The following is a 21,265-nucleotide window of genomic DNA, read 5'->3' on the forward strand; positions in this document are numbered from 1 at the left end:
CATCTCCCCCGGGAGGCGTCCTGACCGAACCACCTCATCTGGCTCCTCTCAGTGCGGAGGAGCAGCGGTTCTACTCCGTGTTTCTCCTGGATGACAGTGCTTCTCACCTTTTCTCTAAGGGAGAGCCCAGCCACCCTACGGAGAAAACTCATTTTGGGCACTTGTACCTGTAGTCCTGTCCCTTCGGTCGCTACCTAAAACTCATGACCAAAGGTGAGGGTAGGAACATAGACTGACCAGTAAATTGAAAGCTTTGCCTTTCGGCTCAGCTCCATTGTCACCAGAACGGATGGATCCAGAATCCGCATCACTGCAGACGTCGCACCAATCACTTGTGAACAATACCCCGAGGTAGTTAAACTCCTCCACTTGGGGCAGGATCTCATCCCTGATCCAGAGATGGCACGCCACACCTTGAACCATGGACTCGGACTTGGAGGTGCTGATTCTCATCCCGGCTGCGAACCGAGTGAGAATTGAAGGTCACAGCTCGATGAAGCCAGCAGGACCACATAATAGACATACTGTAAAAAAACAAAATGAAAATAAAAAATAAATCAATAAAATGTAAAAAACAAACAAAAAAAAATAAGTAACAGATGTGTTACTTAAGTAAGACAAGTAGACCAAGGAAACCAGCAGTAGCTGATGACAACAACATGTAAAGAAAGAGCTAAAAACAACTGTTAGTGACATCAGGAACAACCTGCAGAGGGCAGGAGTGAAGGTATCACTACCTACCGTAAAGCACGGTGTATAAACCGCACCCGTGTATTAACCGCACCCCCATTTTCAGGCTCACGGTGGGGAAAATTTTTTTTTTTAGTTCGTAAATGCTTGCCAACTCTTTCATCTCAAACCAACATGCGTAAAGGTACTAAGCAATTTCAAAAAGAAGAATAAAGAAGAAATCTGAACTTCGGCATCTAGATCTTTAATATTATGGCTAAGCACAGATTAATAATAATAATAATAATAATAATAATAATACAAAATCAAAATAAAGAAATTTGCAGTTTTCAGAGATGTTTTGATATCTTATCTTTCACTGCTTCTCTTTTTCTCTATTATTATTTTATTGCATTGCTTCAGTGTGAATTTGAATAAACTCCAACGTTGTATTGTATTTTACATTCGAAGCTTAGGTTAGCTTCAGTGTATATAGAGATTGTTTCACTGTGTGAAAATACAGACAGCCGTCACATAAGTTAGTTGCATACACAAGCATTTTCAGCAACTCTACAGCAGAGGGCGCTAAAGTCAAAGCAACTGTCTGACCCACAGACGGCTATTCTAAAATGGACTTCTCGTCAATTTCTGCGTCTGGTCACAGACCTGTCATCGTTTATAAACCGCACCCCAATTTTTTGCTTCTTACCAGTGGGAAAAAAAAGTGCGGTTTATACACGGTGCTTTACAGTACTCTTCATATAAGACTTCATAAACAAAAGTACAATGGCTACACCAGAAGATGCAAACCACTCATTGTCCTGGCCTGTTTTGAACACCCACTTATGTCGCCAGATATCGTTCCTTGTCTAATAAAGGGCTATAGGAATGTATGAAAGAGATTCAACATGAAAGATACAGTAGTTAATCATGCCGATTAACGTCTGGGGTGAGCAGAAAACTACAGTATATAACAAAAGCCTGTAAACAAAAACAAAATATGCTCAGTTTTCCATCGAGTAGGGGAGGGCCAAGCCATGTTATACTCCCTGATGGGAGGCTTACTGTGCCAAACCCCTGTAATACATGGATGCATGTATGAGTCCAACTCTCTCTTTTTTTTTTTATTCCTACAGGCGACAGGACTCCATTTCAGACATACCGATAATGTCATCCAGTGGCTCAATGCCATGTCTGAGAAGGGCCTGCCAAAGGTGAGCAGTGCAGTATGTTATTGTGGAATCTACAACAACACAGTGTCTTCATATTACAGATTTACACTATCTCACAAAAGTGAGTATACCACCACCATTTTATGACATCTTCTCAAGGAATGATACTAGAGGAATTATTTAACAATATAGTAAACCAGGGGTGTCCATACCTTTTCCACTGAGGGCCACATACTGAAAAATGAAAGGATGCAAGCGCTACTTTAATATTTTGTATTAGATATTCTAAGAAGTTATATATATTTCAAGAAAAAACTGCATCTCAGCTTTGTGATATAGGTGAAAAAGTCTTTTATTACTATGAACTTTGGTCTTCTTTCCCGCCCATTTTTCATGTTTTTTAATTTTCCAAATAGTTCATCTTTCTTCTTAAATAATCTCAGTAAGTGTTCTTTTTGTAATAATATCATGACTTTATTCCCATAATATTAAAACTTTTTCTCCTGCCTAAATAAAAAAAAATAAAATTGCAACTTTATTTTGTGTTGTATGTTGTCAGCGGTTTTTAGACGAAAACATAACGTTAACAACTTTGTCATTAGGGCTGAGCAGCGCAAAATCACGACAGCGACATAACTTCTATCTACGAAAGCTTTATTGTCGTTGTAGACAAGACAAAATTACTGCAGCAGCTCCGTTAGATAAACGTATGAAGTATATGAAAACACAAGAATCAAAATATGGAGGAAAACCATGTCAACACACTGGCGTACGTTGAAAAATCCCTCATCACCCATTCTCCTTATGTCTCTGGCCATAGTCACAAGTAAATGCCAACCACCGCTTCTGTCACCAGTCTGAGGGGCGTCGACATAAACGGGTTCCACTGTAGTAAACCCCCCAGTTGCCTCTGGAGCTGCGTCATCGGTGTGATTGAGACTTTTACGTATCCTCCTCAATCTCAACTGAAGTGCTTCTGCAATGATGCTCATGTGACTTCATGACTCCATTTACATTGCGAGACCGCTTAGAGATTGGATCATGTGCTTTTGTTGTTGCTCCTATTAGAACAGGGTCATTGAACCATTGATCTTGATGTTTCAGATCTTCTACCCTGAGACTACAGACATATATGACAGGAAGAACATGCCACGCTGCATCTACTGCATACATGCACTAAGGTACTCCCTATGTTTGACTTCTGTGTCCCTATTTCGCTCGCAGATGGTGTCTTAATTGGTCAGCGATGTCTCCAGCATTCAGACACTGCAATTTAAAGTGTCTCCAATTCGTTTGTTCGTCATTAGAGGTTCGAGCATCGTGCCCTCTTTTACGTTTTTTCACAAAGTAATTCATTAATAAATGATTGCTGTTTTGTGATTGAATACGGCCTATTGTTAGTTTAAAAATATGCATATTTAAGCAAATTGTACTTATTGTTGCCCTAAATTCAAGCATAAAAATGTCAAAATGAACAAACTAAATGAACTAAAATAAAAATACAAGCAGAAGAAGCATTCTAATTGTGAATGTAGTGTTCTACATGGGCCACTAGATGTCGGTGTTCGGTGAGACCAGGACCAGACGTGATCATCAGAGCAGGCATTTATTGTAGGTTTAAATTAACTCACAACAGGCACAATAATAATAACAAAATAATCGGAATAACAACACGAGTTAATGTTGGGGCCATAACCCACAACAAGCTAAAACTCAACTCTGAAGTTCCGACATCATTTCCTGTCCTCCACACATCTGTCCGCCCACCACTAAGGTCAGCTAGGGAACACATTTACTCTGATGCACACTGACTGACTGGTAGACTGATGTTTACCATGTTGGGTAATATGAGTGTAAAGCCATTTAAAGCTGGCATTACAATACATTGATAAAGCAATAGAAGTGTGAGTATGTTATTTTATTTATGTCTAATATGTTTTATTTTCTCTGATTATATCTGCTACATTGGGTAATACAAATGTTAAAGTGATTATAGGGGTGTTATTTCATGTCTAGAGAGCTCTAATAATATAAAAAACTTATTTTGAAGAACTTAAACAGGTTTTCTAAGCCATAACTATGCTATCCTACTTCAGGGAAATTCACTTAGTCCGCAATAAACGAGGGACGACTGTTTTAACTAACGACTGTGTAACTGTGGAGTCCTCTACTAACTGTGGAGTTTTGCATGAGAAAAGTATTAAATCCAATGCGACAAAGAACTATGGAGGTCATTGTGTTAATACCACCTCAGGTAAAATGGAAGAACCCTCACAATCCGGGTTGGCTTGGCGCAGCGACATGGTGTTTTTTATTTGTTTTTGTATGTATGTATGTGCCTTTTGGACACAAACCAGAGAGCCCAGCTTCATTCCTCCAGAAATGTGTTCATAATTATCTTAGAAAACAAGTCGTGTTGTGATTCTGGTGTGATTTGTAAATACTTACATAACCTACCGCAACATATCTTGGACTGCAGCACTGCACAGAGGATTTTGTGGACACAGCATAAGGCAAATCCTTTGGGTTCAAGTAAAATTAAGTATTTGTCCTTAATGTATTCTTTGTCTTATTTTATTTTTATTATAACACCAAACTGGTACAAAGTTAGGAGGTGCCATTTAATTTAAAGGCATTTATAATATGGTCAGAATGTTAAGTGATGAATCTCTGCTAAACAGGATTCCTCTCCTTCAGAATGTCTTGTGTAAATATTGTATGATTGTTTAAGCATGTGGCAGCATGCAATGTATGCGGACTGGTCCACCAGCATTATAGATAGGTAAGTCCAGTAGGGCCGCACCATTCTGGGGGAAAAAATGTAAGCCATGATTTTCACGCTTAAAATGAAGATCATGTTTTTCTTTCACCATGTCCAGGGCTATGTGCTTACCTTCTAAAGAAATCACAGTAGAAGCCGTTTAGTTGACCCCCTTTATGTGGAGCAACTCATCAAGTCCTGGTCCACTGTCCTTTTTACTAAAAAGTGCCGCTTAAGCCGACATCGACGTACATGGTTGACTTCTGTTTGCAATAAATGTCCTACTTGAATTTTTTTTTTGTCTCACTCCCATTTCTTTCTTTTGCATTTTGAAACTCTATTTAAAACCTCCTTAAGATACAACAGTGCAAAATGTAAATTCTTGCAGTTTTGTATCACTGTATGTATTAATTTGGTGTACAGTGTTCCTTCGCTACATCGCGGTTCACCTGTCGCGGATTCACTGTTTTGCAGACTTTTTTAAAGTGCAATTTTGCATGTGTTTGTAACAGCGTATGAACGCGCATTGTGTTCTGCGTCCTTGTGGTGTATTAGTGATCTATCTGCTCTGTTGTATGTGTCTGTTATTGTATTTACTACTGCTACCAGTAGATTGTGCTGTATACTCATGTTGAAGATGTGTGCAGCGCCACTTGTCTCAGTATGCGTTTACTTGCCTGTAAGAGCATATTAGGAACCCACAATAGACAATAGCCGGCTAAATATTGAGCCACAACAGTCCTTATTGGCTAAGGGAGAACCCGGCCATTGTGTTCTGCATCCTGATTGGCTGTAGACCTTTGTCAATCAATCTCCTTTGTGCCGTGGTCAGTAGTCGCTAGCAAACTTGCTAACCGCCAGTGAACAGTAGAAGAAGAAGCTAACCAGCTAAATGAATCTTCGGTTGAAGGAGTAGGACGAGGAGGAGGACAATGGCAGAAGCAACGTTTTAATTAGGATACAAAAGTGCTACAGCCGAACGGCGCCAGGGTGAAGCACGGTCGGAGGAGTGAATACGCGTGAGTCACTTAATAATTTCTTGTGTCCAACCTAGTAGATTGATCATTAAAATTAAAACAAAATTTAAACATAGAGTGTTTAAACAAGAGAAAAATGTGACAAATTGTTAATGCCTGTGAGAAAAGTGTATAAAGTGTATGGTGAGGTGTTTTACAGCCTTAAAGCATATATAATAATTGCAAACAAATGAAGTTGGCTACTTCACGGATTCACTTATTGCGGGCTATTTTGGGAACCTCAGCGATAAATGAGGGAACACTGTATTTTTTTCTGTACAAACCACTATCAGTTGCTGTCACCAGCATCGTCAAAGCACAAGACACTAAATGACCTGCCAGCCTTGAAGAACTTTTATGATTATAGCCCTCCCGCGCCTTTCACGGTCCACCCCACTAGTTGAGAAGCACTGCCCTAAAGTATACTATGAACCGGATATTGAGGGCCCCAAGGGCTTGCTGCTGCTGTATCATAATGTTTCATCTTTGTTTCTGTTACCTTTTACAGCCTGTACCTGTTCAAGCTGGGCCTCGCCCCGCAGATCCAGGATCTGTACGGCAAAGTGGATTTCACTGGTAAGCGTGTGAATGTGAAAACAAGTACCCCTCTGTCTCAGATTCTGTTAACTGTGTTATGTCAGGGCCAATGCAACCACATCGGCGCAGTTAACATGCATGTGTTAAATTTGTCTGCCGTCTGTGCTTTGGACACGAAGAGCACTGACTTGGGTTTTAATGTTTTCCAGCAAACTGTGGCGCACAGGAGCTTGTGTCAATGTGAAAGTCATTAGTAACTGTGAGACCTTTTCCTGTGTGTCAAATCCAGAACGCACATTATTACACATAAGCCAGGAACAGTCTGTCCTGGCAGTCTCCTACTCCATAACCCAGGCCCCCTCTACTCCTTCCTCCGTCTTTTCCCTGCCATCATGGATGCTCGTATTCCTTGTGCTTTGTCTTCCCTTTCCCCAGAGGAGGAGATCAACAACATGAAGAGTGAGCTGGAAAAGTATGGGATCCAGATGCCCGCCTTCAGCAAGATTGGCGGAATCCTGGCCAATGAGCTCTCAGTGGATGAAGCTGCATGTGAGAGTCGCTCAGATGTCACGGGAAAAGAGATTAACCCCATGAATGCCACTGGTCATTTTTATGACATTATGTTAAATCAACATTTTAATTACCGCTTTACCTCATAAGAAGAACCCAGACCCATTTTTGCTTAAAATGAGTAGAACACATTTATTTATTATATATTTTTCTTTATATTAATTCTTGATATTATATTATGACTAAAAAAACATATTTAAGAAAATCTTAAGTTTTAATTTGCTGAAATGAAGCATTTCCCAGCATAAAAATGGCTAAATGAACTAAAGGACAAATAAAAGCCATTCAGAAGACACATTCAAAGACATTGTGAAGATATGTAGTTTTCTGCACTGGTCACTAGGTGTCAGTAATGTTGCTGTAATATTTGGTGAGACACTCAGGCAACAGGCTTTTATTGCAGGTTTGAAAGACCTCACAAGAGGCACAACAATCCCGATCATGGGCTAATGTTGCGGCCGTAAACCTGGCCAAGCTGAACTCTGAACCCCCATCGTCACTTCCTGTCCGCCCGCCACTCAACTCCTCTAACACCTGACGACATTTACAGTAACACACATAAGCATGAGTTGTATTTATGTCTTAGTGGCTTATTTACTCTTATGTCAACTACAGTATATGCGGTAATATGAGTGTAAAACTGACTATGGGTTGTTATTTCATGTCTAGCGGGCTATAATGAAGTTAAAAACCATATTTAGAAGGCCGGAAATGTGTTTTCTTTGCCCTATGTACGAAATTATTCCATTTATAAATAACGAATCCTACTTCTTGGAAATTGACTTGTCATAGAACCAATATATTGTGATAAACGAGGCATTACTGTAATTGCAATTAATGTCAAAAATGTGTGATGTTGTATGTGTAGTTTCTCTGTCAGATCATGGTTATCTGCAAAGGTTGAACCCTAGTTACTCTTGGAGATAATAAACTAATGACACACATCCCACATTCCAAAAACATGCATGTTAGGTTAATTGTCGACTCTAAATTGTTCATAGGTATGAATGTGAGTGTGAATGGTTGTTTGTCTATATGTGCCCTGTGATTGGCTGGCGACCAGTCCAGGGTGTACCCTCCCTTTCACCCAAAGTGAGCAGGGATAGGCTCCAGCATACCCTCGCGACCCTAGTAATAATAGTAACTCTTAATAACAATAATAAATATTAATACATAATCAATTACTAATACATTATTAGTAACTAATAAAGAAATTCATCCATTTTCTATACCGCTTCATCCTCATTAGGGTCGCGGGGGCATGCTGGAGCCTATCCCAGCTGACTTCGGGCGACAGGCGGGGTACACCCTGGACTGGTCGCCAGCCAATCGCAGGGCACATATAGACAAACAACCATTCACACCTATGGGCAATTTAGAGTCGCCAGTTAACCTCACCTTTTGGGAATGTGGGAGGAAGCCAGAGTGCCCGGAGAAAACCTGCGGGGAGAACATGCAAACTCCACACAGAAATGCCCAGAGGAGAATCGAACCCAGGTCTTCCCGATCTCCAGGCTGTTCCTGTATTGGCCAATGTGCTAACCACTAGACCACAGTGCGGCCCTAATAAAGAAATTATTAACCAATAAACAAAATAATACAAATTAATAGTAAATTAAGAGAAACTATTAATTTACTGAGGCAACTCTTTCACGCCTTCTTCAGTTCTAAATGTTGAAGTTTGGAGTCTCCTTGTTTATGTCTCTGGTAGATGTGTGTCTAAAGGGTGGTCACAATAGGGTTGTTGCTGTTGCCTGGCGTGGCTTGTGAACGACCATCCTGCATAACAATAAGTTGTTCGCCCGCCTGGTGGCAAAACAGCTCGTTAGGCGCCACTCCTCCCGTGCAATGAGACAATCTTTGGGGGAGAGATGTCAGGACATTGTCGTAGCAGACGATAGTCCTTTCTAGTTTGGCGTAGATGGCTTTTTTCACACCAGACATTGTTGTCCTAAAAGGATGTATGCTGTGACGCGTGTGTGTTTTTTACGACTTAATGTCTATTGCCTTAGCTTGTTTAGTAATAATTACAGCAACCTAGACAATTTTTCATCATCTGTCAATTTTTTCATACACGGAAATATTGACATACAAACATAAAAAGTACAGACAGGCTATGTGGCCTCGTAAAGTTCACTCATTGCATTTCTAAGGGTCATTAACTTTACGGTGTGCGACTACACAACCCGCAAGGAAGATATTAAAGATGATATTTGTGATGCGACAAAACAGAAGGAGGCATGTTCTGGAGGTGTAAAAAAACATATACGTATATTCGTATATACGTACAGTATATTCCAAAAGGGAGAAGGGCTCAGTAATATTTAGATGACTACAAACATGATGGGGAAACTAATATGATATGATATGATCTGATCTTCAGTAGGGTGATGATTGCTCCTCACCAATCTTCAACTTTCTCCCTCAGTACACGCTGCTGTGATCGCCATCAACGAGGCCATCGACCAAGACATCCCTGAGGGCACCATGGCTGCCATGCAAAACCCCAACGCCATGCTGGTCAACCTGGATCGCAACTTTGCCCACCAGTATCACAACACATTATACCAGGCCAAGGGAGAGAAGGTGGCCAACTCACGCAAGCGGGTATGTCGTTGTGAGCGTGCAGTTAATGGTGTGCAGATGTTTCATATAACTAGATAAGAATGGTGACCTGAGGCTCTTTTTTTTCAATAAAGAATATCAAGTGCATGTAACCAAGACTGAGGATCAACTGAGGCAATGTCTTGGTTTTATTTACAAAAATAATTGAATGTGAAACCTGCCAGAGGCACTGTGCAAAGCACCTGAATAAGACACTAAAATAAAAACATGGTCTTGCTTTTAACACTTAAGATGTTAGAATGCATAATATTTCAGTATTTCATATATCAAATGAACTTTATTTTCGCCATTGATCAATACATCGGAACCTGCTTATGACAGTCCAGTTTATTTCGACAACATTTGGACCGAGTCATCATGTCCTGGTCCACCATTTCTTCTTATTACTAAAAAGTTCCTGCTCAAGCTGGCGTCGACATACAGCGAAGCCTTGCACGTTTGTGGTTCAGCATTCATAATCTGCAAATTTTGCATATTTTTGTTTATAAAAAAAAAAAAATCTTCCAAAAACAGGCTGTTTTTTTCCACAGAAGACACATCACATTGACCATAAGTCGGTAGTAATTTATAAATATGTGATAAAACAGGTCAAATGTACAGCATACATGTACCACTGTTAAAAAACTCAGATTTTTTGGCATATTTAGTGTTGGGATTTCGCACTTTGTTGGGCGGTCGTTGTCACGCACCTTAGACGCAAAAGTCAAAGTTATGCATAAGTTCTACACCGTGAGTCCTATTCTATCTGTTCATGGTTCATCTTGCATTATCACTCATTAGTGGTGAGTAGCTATACATTTTATACTTAAATATTGGATTGTGTCACTTGTGAACAGTGGCAATTGAAGAGACAAGTGGAGGGTTCTGGAGCTGAATCTAATCTAATAATAACAACAGTCACTTGTATTGCAACCGTTGATCTGAAATTGCAGGAGAATGTCAACGTCAAGCTAGAAGGAGGGTTTGTTGTTGGGGGGGAGCGAGCGAGCCATGTGTCAAAAAAAGACATTTTTATGGGGGTATCGATGACTTTGATGTGTTAACTTCATCATTATTGCTAAACAGTGTGAAATAACAACAGCAACAAAGCTGCTGCGTATTTACACAGCATTAAAATGTGCACACAGCAAACCTCGGTTAGCATTCGCCCCGGTTAGTGTGCTTTTCAGTTAACGTCGAAACATATCTCCGGTTCGCTTACAATATGACACACGTTTTGTCGTGTTATGAATACACTGCACGAGTCCGACTGTGTTCTTAATGTATTTGTTTTTGGGGGTTTTTTATCACAAAGCGTCCTTACTTGTTTGGAAGCTGCGTCGCCCGTGTATGATCTCATCAGCGGTTGACTCTTAAAGATGTTAAGACAAAACATGTTTTTATAATTTTATAATATAGTTCTACATACATAAAACAATTGTAAATGCATATAAATGACGAATGGAAGGGCTACATGAACATTTTAGGTTACTTGTACCTTAATATCTGTTCCCGAAGACACGATGTGGCAGTGAGACACCACACAGACACCATCTTCCTGTTTTGTCATGATTTATTTTTTGAATTCAGTAGTGTTTCTCACCTTCTTTTGCAAAATGCTGGCACTTGCAATTGTCTTTGGCTCCATTTGGGGTTACAGTATTGAGGTGAGAGACACTACTGAATTCAAGAAAGCACTCAGAAAGCAAAAAGGAAGGTTGTGGTGGTTGATTTTGTTGCCACATTGTGTCTTTGGAGACAATCAGGTCAAGAATCACGTCTTCAGTTAAGGTAGAAGTAAGCGTAAATGTTTGTTTGTCACTTTCATTCATCATGTATATCAGGGCTTCTGAAATGGTCTCAACCTGGGACCCACATTTTCCAATGGTCATTAGGTCGCGACACTTTCATTGAAGTCATTTTGTACTACTGTTAATTTGTACACTTTCATTTGTCATTCTTAATTTTTCCTTATTTTTATTATTTTATTACACTTTTTAAGTAATTTTTGTTTTATTTTTTTTTTACACTTTTGTTTGTCACTTTAATTTTTTTTTTTTTTTATACCTCTTTTTTTATATTTATTCATAACTTTATTTATTTATTTTGCTATTTACAGTATTTTGTTCATCTTTTGAAACGTTAATACTAAGGGCGGTCAATCGTTTAAAATATTTAATCGTGATTAATCACATTTCGTCCATAGTTAACTCATAATTAACTGCACTTAATTGCACAAATTTACTTCAAAGTACATCAGACATCAGTTGTATGTTTTTTTAAATTACATTTTAATGCAATTTTTGACCTACTGTGTGTGACCCACTTTTGGGTCTTTACCCACCAGTTGAGAGCCACTGATTCATATTTATTTATATGCATATTGAATTGTTTTTGGCATGTAAAACCATAAAAAGTGTTTTGTGTTAACATTTTTGGCTTTCTGGAAGTAATTGGATTGACATTATTTCTTATGGGAAAAATGTATTTGGTTAGAGTCGAATTAATGACGCTAAACAAGGTTCCACTGTACTTGTCTTTGGGTGGTTCGTTATCAGCCATCTTTTTATATTCTTTTTTTGTCATTAACACTCAATGCCAGACCAGTTTAGAGCTATAATATTACAATGGAAATGAATGAAGTGTATGTTGTTGTGATTTTACAGCAAATGGAAAATGCTGATGCGGAGAGAGATATCTACGATGAGCTTCTCACCCAGGCTGAAATCCAGGGCAATGTTAACAAAGTCAATGGTGAGTGCTTTGTCCAGACTCAACACACCAGTTTTCCATGGGTGTGTAGTGAAATGTCAACATTTTCCCCACAGTGAATAACGCCCTAAGTGCTGCTGAACAGGCTTTGCTGAGTGGGGATGAGGATAAGTTGTATGAAGCGCTGAAGGCCATGGGCATTCAGAACCTGCAGGCTCAAAACAAAGGCTGGTACCTGAAACAACTGCAGGCTGACAGGGAAAACAAAGAACTGGTAGGAGCTTTGTTGAGACAAATCAAATTCCTTGTCTCTGTGTTGTCATTTTAATCTCATCCAGACATCGTCTTTATTAGGCATCTCCAGGCCAGGCGCTGACTAAGGATGAGCTGCAGGCTGGTGTGGACGTGGCTAATGACATCGCAGAAAGCTACTTGAAAAGTATGAACACACATCTTACTGGCCAGAGGGCTGCAATGTGCGTGCCGGGGGCCATTTACGGCCCCTGGCTGTTTTTTTTTTTTTTCGGCCTCCGGCATATTCTAAAAATATTGTTTTACAAGAAAACAAAAAAAACAACAACCCAAAACATGGAAAAATCAGCAGCAATTTTACAAGAATAAAGTCAGAATATTGAGAGGAAAAAAGTTGTAAAAAACACAAAAAAGTAGTCATTTTATGACAATAACATCTTAATATTATGAGGAAAAATAAAATCATTTTAGTAGCATAAAGTTGAAATATTTAAGAAACAAACAAAACAACAAGTTCGAATTTTTTGGAAAATTAAGTTGCAGAAAAAGTTATAACATTACGAGAATAAATTCAAAATATTATTCTAACAGGGAAAAAAGTCGCCGTTTTATAAGAATAAACTTGTAATATTATGAGGAAATATATTGTCATTTTAGTAGCATAAAGTTTAAATATAAAAAAAACCAACAAAATAAAGTTGTAATTTTTGGAAAATTAGGTTTGGGGAAAAAAATTATAATTATGTGAGGTAAGTCACAATATTATGAAAAGAATATAAAATATATAAAAAATAAATTCAATAATAAAATAATTAAAAATATTAATAGGAAACCGTCATATTTTAATTAGGGAAAAAAAGTCGTAATTTTACAAGAATAAACTCATAATATTGAGGGAAAATAACATCATTTTCGTAGCACAGAGTGGAAATAGTGTAGAAAAAATGTTGTGTTTTTTTAAAGTCGTAATATGAGAAACAAACAAAGTTGTAATTTTTTGAAAATTTGCTTTTGGAAAAAACGTATATTATGGGAATAAAATCATAATATTACAAGAAGAAAATTTACAAAGATCATTTATTTAAGAAGACAGTTGAAATATGTGGAAGATTTAAAAAAAAAATGTGAAGTTGATATTAATAATCCACTTTTTCACCTATATCACAAAGCTGAGATGCAGTTTTGAAAAAAAATACGTATAACTTCTGAGTGTCCCTTGCATCCTTTAATTTTTCACCATGTGGACCTAGCTGGAAAAACTTTAAAAACACTCCTGGTCTAACCCAATGGGAGCCTTTTTAAGGCTTTTGGCATTCTGCCTACTCATTTACCTGCATCTGTTCTTCTGATGAAAAACATCAGTGCAATAGGTTGGTATCTCTGCAGTGTTATCTTAATGTAATTTCTTCCAGTCATTACCCAAACCGCATCCTCTGCAGCTCTGGTCAAAACAACAGCTGTTGGGAACACACAGAGATTTACCATGAAACACTTTTCACTAAAAAAGACATTTTTGATTTGATGGTGTAACACAGACTGCTGATGACTGACATACGCTAGCTTATTAAAATAGCGGAGCTTATATTATACAGTGGATCCTGTTTACGTTGAAGCCCCTAGGACTGCCTGACTGTCGACATAATCATGCCATATTTTCATATTCTTTTCTGACATGTGGTAATTTTGTTACATGCCTTGACTATAATGGCAATAAAACAGGGGTGTCCAAACTTTTTCCATTGCACCACTTTGGTCACTTTGATATTTTGTAAAGCAGTACTACAAATATGCTAAGAAGTTAGATATATATTTCAAGAAATATATACAGCTTTGTCATATACTGTTGGTGAAAAAGCCTATTATTAGTATAAACTCACCATTGTTGCTGGGGTTTTTTTTTTTTTTAAACAAATTTCCAAATATTTCAACTTTCTTCTTAAATAATCTTTGTAAATGTCTTCTTGCACCATTTTGACTTTATTCACATAATATTTACTTTTTCCCCAAACTAGTTTTCCAAAAATTACAACATTATTTTGTTTTGTTTGTTTCTCATAATATTACAACTTAAAAAAAATGTTTTCTTTAATATTTCCACTCTAGACTACTAAAATGGCTTTTTTTCTTGTGAGAATATGAATGTAATATGATTCTAAAATTAGAGCTGTTTTTTTTTTTTTTTTACAGTTCTGCTGTTTTTATGTTTTTCCAACAATTTTATCTTTCTTGTAAATTTTCTTCTTTTAATATTATGACTTCATTCCCATAAAAGTTGGACTTTATTCCCATAATAGTTTGACTTTATTCACATATAATGTACTGTATTATTATATATATTACATATATACAGTATATATTATTTATATTACATAGAATTTTTTCCCCAACCTAATTTTCCACAAATTACAACATTATTTTTTTTTTCTTTGATTTGATTGTCCCTTACTGAAATGATATTATTTATTTATATATATATATAATTTATTATATGATATTATATATATCATAATATTGTGGCATTATTCTTGTCAAGTTACAACTTTTTCCTCATTTTTTTTCCTTGATATTTTGACTTTATTCTTGTAAAATATTACTGAGTTTTATTTATTTGTTATTGTTTTAGTTTTCCTGTTAAATGATGTTTTTAGAATGTGTCAGAGACGTGTTGTAAACGTACGTAAGCGGGACAGATTCCGGGTATCTTACACCATTGTCCCCTATGACGTACATTTATAACAGGAATCTCTTAGTTGCACATGACCTTAGGAAATTTTTATTTGCTTTAAGTGGCTTGAAAACTCTTGATGTCTGTGTGTGTGTGTGTGTGTGTGTGTGTGTGTGTGTGTGTGTGTGTGTGTGTGTGTGTGTGTGTGTAGTGTTGAAGGCGGTGGAGCGCATCAACGCTGCCATTAGGGCAGGTGTAAAAGAGAAGACTGTGGAGGAGCTGATGAACCCTGACGCTCAGTTGCCTGAAGTCTACCCCAGTGCTGCAGATCTTTACCAGAGAGAGCTGGCCAGTCTGCAGCAGCAAAGTCCAGAGGTAGCCTCAACCAAACACACACACACACACACACACACACACACACACACTTACACAGAGCTTTACCACATTGTCATGAAAGCTGCAAAGCAGGGCTTAAAATTTGAGTCTTTCACTTTCTAGACGAGAAAAGTGCTCGTAAGACATCTTAGATCCCTACTCTGAGCCAGGGGTTAGCGTCCAAGACCACCTGTAAATGGCGATAAACTAATTGAGTAATCAAGACGCCTAAAAAAATGTCTATTTTGGCACACAGCTTGCCCAGAACCTTCCCTCGTGTCTCTTCAATAAGCCCCATAGCTTGTAGACTGGTACACACACACACACACACACGCACACACATATATATATATATATACATACAACACAACTGAACACAAAAAAGTTTTTAAATGAAACCTTTTATTACTAAGGGAGAAAAAAAAAATCCCAACCTGCATGGCCCTGTGTGAAAAAGTGATTGCCCCCACTGTATATTTACCACAGCTGTGAAAGTGGATCCTAACTTGGTGAAAAGTGTATGAACAGGGGAAAATGAAAATGTGTGGTGTCTATGCCGTAGGGCTCTCTATCCCACCCGGAGCTGCTTGTTGCCGTGGAGATGTTGTCTTCAGTGGTGCTGATGAACGAGGCCATGGACGTTGGAGACCGAGACACCCTCTGGAAACAACTGTCCAGCTCCATCACCGGGCTTAGTAACGTGGAGCCTGAATATGCACAAAGGTTTGTACACCCCTCAGGCATGGGTAAGATAGCAGTGTCATAATGTTACATGGACTGACTTAGTAGTGTTGTGCCTCTGTGTGAATCAGGTACATGGATGAGTTGATGCGTCTTAAGGCAGCAGCCAGGGAGGAGGGTTGCGATTATCTCACCTGGAATGACATTCAAGCCTGTATTGATCAGGTCAACATGACTGTGCAAGAGGAGCATGAACGTAAGACACACACCCATACGGACCTGATGGAAATTGAAACCTAGAAAGCATTTTGAGTAGCGTTTAAGTCTGTTTCAGGCGGAAATCCACACCCATGGACTGGACCAACATGCTATGTAGTGTGAATGATATAGTATCAAATTTAAAAAGTACTTTTGTTTATGTTTGTAGGTATTGCAGCTATTGGATTGATCAACGAGGCACTGGATGAAGGGAATCCTATGAAGACCTTGGCCATGTTGCAGAATCCGTCAGCTAAGCTCACAGCTGTGGACCCATCTGTGGCTCAGCACTACCACGACAAACTGCTAGAGGCCCGCAGGGAGAAGTGTCATGTAAGACTACTATAAACATGCACACAGGTTGCACAACATTGCACGGTAACAAACAAACATACAAGAGTCCCAGATGGTCTCGTACGGAGGTTTTCTAAATCGTCAAATATGTCGGGGGATAGACATGTTTCAAATATTCAAATATTCAGACTAAATGTTCAAATTGAAATATATTGAATGCTGAAAAAAACGTTTTAGGGTTCTGTTAGGATGTGAATGGTTGTTTGACTATATGTGATGTGACTGGCAACCAGTCTGGGACTTAGTCGGCCTTTCGTCCAGCTGGAGTAGGTTCCAGCTCAGCCGTGACTCTAAATAATATACAGTAAGTGGGAGGGAGAAAATGTCCCAGGCCAATAAAACCCTAACCTTTTTAGGCAAAGGTAAGAATAAATGTGAATTACAATCATAACAATCACCGTGTCAATCCATAACTGATGATTCTAACGTTTAGAAAAAATGAAACCAACAATAACTTATTTTGATTTACAAATAATGTAGACTTTTTTTAAACAACGTTCTGTAAAGTTTGAAACAGACATTAAACACATTTGAAAAGAATATAATATAACCAGGGGTGTCTAAATGTTTTTCCAGCGAGGGCCAAATAGTGAAAAATGAAAGGATGCAAGGGCCAGTTTGATCAGTAACTGCATCTCAGCTTTGTGATATAGGTGAAAAAACATATTATTATCAACTTGACTTTATTCTCATAAATTACATTTTTCATTTTTGCTGAATTTTTTTTATTTTCCAACTATTTCAGCTTTCTTCTTGTAAAATTCTGATCGTAATTATGACTTAATTCCCATAATATTTTGACTTTATTCTAACTAACTTCACTCTGACTAACTTTTTCTGCAACCTAATTTACCAAAAATTACAAATTTATTTGTTGTTTGTTTCTCATAAAATTACAACGTATTTAAAAAAAAAAAAAAAGTATTCTTTCTTTAATATTTCCACTTTTTGGGACTAAAAGGATATTATTTTTCCCCAGAATATAACAGTGTTATTCTTGTAATGTAAAAAAGTGATTGATGGCTGCTACCTGCTGTGTCATCCAGCGATAACAACGCAGTTCTTGTGTTACACACTCTTGTAGACAAGACGCGTGTGTGTCACCGTGATTGTCTGATCACGGGACTTCCAGCCACATCAGAGTTGCAGCCTTCCGCGTTTGACTCCGCGCGTGATTCTTGCAGTCTGATGATGTCATGCTGTCATCATCCCTCCTTCTCACTTCCTGTCATGCAGATGGTGCACATTGCATCCATGCATGACCTCCACTGGGTGTATTTATACAACCTTGATACACACGGCAGTCTTGCTGGCTTATCGGCCTGTATTGTTTTTGCCACCATATTTGGTATCGTATTTTACCACGGTAGAAAAAAATACTAACACTACCCTTGTCTCAACCCCCGCCCCCCCCACCCACATTCTACAGAGCATGGGCTGTGTTGGCTTTGTTTTTATTCCCCTCAAAACACAAATAGAGGAAGTTGCTTATCTGGGCCACTGACCACTCTGTTCCAAATATCTCTCATCCGCCCTCTTAAATGCATAATATGGGGACTCACGGCAAACGGGGGGAAAAAAGGGAAAGACAACAATTTTTATATGCCTTTTTGACAGGAAATAACAATCAAAGACCTTACTTCCATAAAGAGGCAGGGAGTTGACCATTACTTTTGATTGGCTAGACACCATCCTCTAGTTCAGTGATTCTCAACTGGTGGGTCGCGGGTCCTAAAATTGCGTTTTCATCCTGAAGGGGATTTTTTTTATGTAGCAGAGTGTCTCCTATTAATACACCTACAGGTGGCTCCAACTCTCTGAAGTGTTATTTGAAACCTGCTGTCATAGAAGAAGACTGCCTGCATGTTGACTGTGTCAGTCCTGTCTCTTGTTGAGCCTCAGAAGGTGTTTGCCTTTAAATATGTTTTATAAGTGGAATGTGACTCTTTGTTTAGTTCAAATTTCTTTACCTTACCATCTGGAATTTTCAAAATAAATTAGCATCGAGCTTGCGCATTTGTTTAAATGCGTCTTGTTGATGTTGATTGTGACAGAGGAATGATTTTGTACCGTATGGAAGTTATTCACAATAAAGGCTCTGAAAGGGAACTCAACTGGGGACTTAGTTGAGAACCTGTCAATTGACAAATTTCTGCAATTTGGGTCGCCGCTTGTCATTAAAGGGTGACAGTGGGTCCCGCAGCCCAGCCAGTTGAGAACCAGTGGTCTCGTTATTAGCTGCCGGCATGGCAGTTTGCAGGGACATGCTTAAAAACAGAGGATATGGTTAGAATTGTGCCAAATTGGATTTCCGATGGCCGGCTGGCCCAAAAATTCAATGCTAGAGCTGAGGTTTCAGGTGGAAAAACTAATTTCAGCTGCAGTTTGTTTCTTGCTCATTACCTCTGCATGAGCTCGAGGCACAGTTGCTTGAGCACGGACGAACGTCATGCAGTTCTGCTTGGACTCAGCTGACTAACAAGTTCTATAAAGTCTGAAAACCTCCAAGGTGACACACTAGTTGCACTCGTTGCTTCAGTTTATTCTGTGCATTCTTTTCTCTTGTACGGTTAAGAAAGATATTTAACTTCCCATCACCCTCTCCACTTTCACATCCGCTTTTGTTGCAAGAAATGCTAGTAATATGTGACAAGCGGTGCCACAGTCATTGCACCAGACGCCACTCCCTTATTGGGTGGTTCCTGTCAGCAGTCATTATTTACAGTCTGCTTATTGGAAACACCTACTGCAAACATGCACTAATCAGGTTGACTATTATAAAGACAGAGCTTCTTAGACTGCTGCAGATGTTCATAGTCCCTAGCCCCCTCCCCTTGAGATCAGGTATCAGTCTGACTCACCCGCCCTTTTCTCTCTCTCTCTCTCACACACATGCACACACCTCCTCTCTTCTGCCCTGCAGCCCAACAAGAAGGGGCAGGACTCAGAGGGAGGGAGAGGGCTGAAACCAAATGAGGTGGCTGTTGGGGCAGAAATGCACCATATAGGGAAGGATTGCGCCACCTGGACGCAGTAAAGGGTTACTACAGTAATTTATAATAAATTGTGGTGATACATTTTCAATAAATATAAAAACAGTTGATACATTTTGTACATAAAAGATGCTAAAATCAGTCCAATGTAGGTCCATATGCTTAGATATCTGAAGAAAACATCCACATTTTGCCTTTGTATTATACGTCATAGGCAAGTTCATGTAGTGTCCAATAATACAGTTCATTAATAATGAATGAGTAGATGAATAATAATAATAAATAAGTGAGGGCCAATAAATAAAAAAAAAAAACAAGCCCTTTGGCCTTACTTTGGACTTCACTGACTAAAATAGTCAAAGCAAAAAAACAGCAAAAATTGAAAAATTAGCAGTAATTTTAGTCTCAAAGTCTCAAAATATTAAGACAAAAAAGTTGTCATCTAAGGAAAACAAGGTGCAATTTTACGAGAATACTGTTGTAATATTCTGAGGAAAAATAACATCATGTTAGTGGCATAGAATTGAAATAGTAAAGAAAAAAGATGTTAGTTTTTAAAAGTTGTAATATTATGAGAAACACACAACAAACAGAGTTTTAATGTTTTGAAAATTAGGTTACGGAAAATGTTATAATGTTATGAGAATAAAGTCTAAATATGGGAATAAAGTCGTAATTCAGAGAGAAAAAAGAAAGTTGAAGTAGTTGGAAAATTAAAAAAAAGTAAAACAGTACAAATGGCGAATACAGTATAACAAAGTCAAAATATGAAGAAAAAGTCGCAATTTTATGAGAATAAATTAAAAATATGATGAAAAAGTATCTCTTTTTAGTAGCTTGTTATTTTTTAAAAGTTGTATTATGAGAAACAAACAAATCACAATAAAGATGTCATTTTTGGAAAATTACGTTGGGGAAAAGTGACAGTATTATGGGAATAAAGTCATAGTCAAAATCATAATATTACCAAAAGTAAATTTCTGAAGATTATTTCATAAGAAAGTTGAAATATTTGGAAAATTAGCAAAGCCCGGCAGAAATAGAAAAAACAGCTGTAATTGTACAAGAATAAAGTCAAAATATTGAGACAAAAAAGTCATAGAAACAATTGCTGCAATTTTACGAGAATAAACACTAAATAATATATAATAATATTATGAGAACAAATAATGTCATTTTAGTAGCATAGACTTGAAATATTAAAGAAAAAATACGTTACTTATTTAAAAGTTCTAATGAGTTATAAGAAACAAACAAAATAAAGTTGTAATTTATGGAAAATTACGTTGGGATATAAGTTACACTTTTATGGGAATAAAGTCAAAATATTAATAATAGTCGTACTATATAAAAAGAACATGTATGAAGATTATTTCAGAAGAAATATTTGGAAAATTAAAAAACAACAGCAAAAATGGTGAAAAAGCAAAAAAAAAAAAAAAAAAAAAAAGCAAAGATACTGATACTAATAATATCAAAGCTGAGATGCATTTTTTTCTGGAAATATCTATAACTTCTTAACATATATAAATGATGTGGTCCTTGCTGGAAAATGTTTGGACACGTTTGTCATGTTAACGTTATAACTGGTATTTGTAGATCACAGTGTGTGTGTGTGTGTATGTGTGTGCGTGCGCGCACTGTTG

General features: G+C 37.9%; 1 protein-coding gene across 1 annotated transcript in view; it reads left to right on the top strand.

The window, feature by feature from the left end:
- The window catches only part of iqgap1 (IQ motif containing GTPase activating protein 1), a 70,009-nt gene that overhangs the window by 25,118 nt on the left and 23,626 nt on the right, over positions 1 to 21,265 (top strand). The window contains exons 4-15 of the mRNA XM_054771788.1: positions 1,806 to 1,883; positions 2,946 to 3,022; positions 6,127 to 6,194; positions 6,591 to 6,704; positions 9,154 to 9,332; positions 11,996 to 12,083; positions 12,158 to 12,315; positions 12,396 to 12,480; positions 15,170 to 15,333; positions 15,896 to 16,056; positions 16,146 to 16,270; positions 16,442 to 16,605. Coding sequence (XP_054627763.1) covers positions 1,806 to 1,883; positions 2,946 to 3,022; positions 6,127 to 6,194; positions 6,591 to 6,704; positions 9,154 to 9,332; positions 11,996 to 12,083; positions 12,158 to 12,315; positions 12,396 to 12,480; positions 15,170 to 15,333; positions 15,896 to 16,056; positions 16,146 to 16,270; positions 16,442 to 16,605 — 1,461 coding nt within the window. The remainder of the gene's footprint in view (positions 1 to 1,805; positions 1,884 to 2,945; positions 3,023 to 6,126; positions 6,195 to 6,590; positions 6,705 to 9,153; positions 9,333 to 11,995; positions 12,084 to 12,157; positions 12,316 to 12,395; positions 12,481 to 15,169; positions 15,334 to 15,895; positions 16,057 to 16,145; positions 16,271 to 16,441; positions 16,606 to 21,265) is intronic.

This window comes from Dunckerocampus dactyliophorus, chromosome 3 (assembly GCF_027744805.1).
Source record: "Dunckerocampus dactyliophorus isolate RoL2022-P2 chromosome 3, RoL_Ddac_1.1, whole genome shotgun sequence".
NCBI lineage: Eukaryota > Metazoa > Chordata > Actinopteri > Syngnathiformes > Syngnathidae > Dunckerocampus > Dunckerocampus dactyliophorus.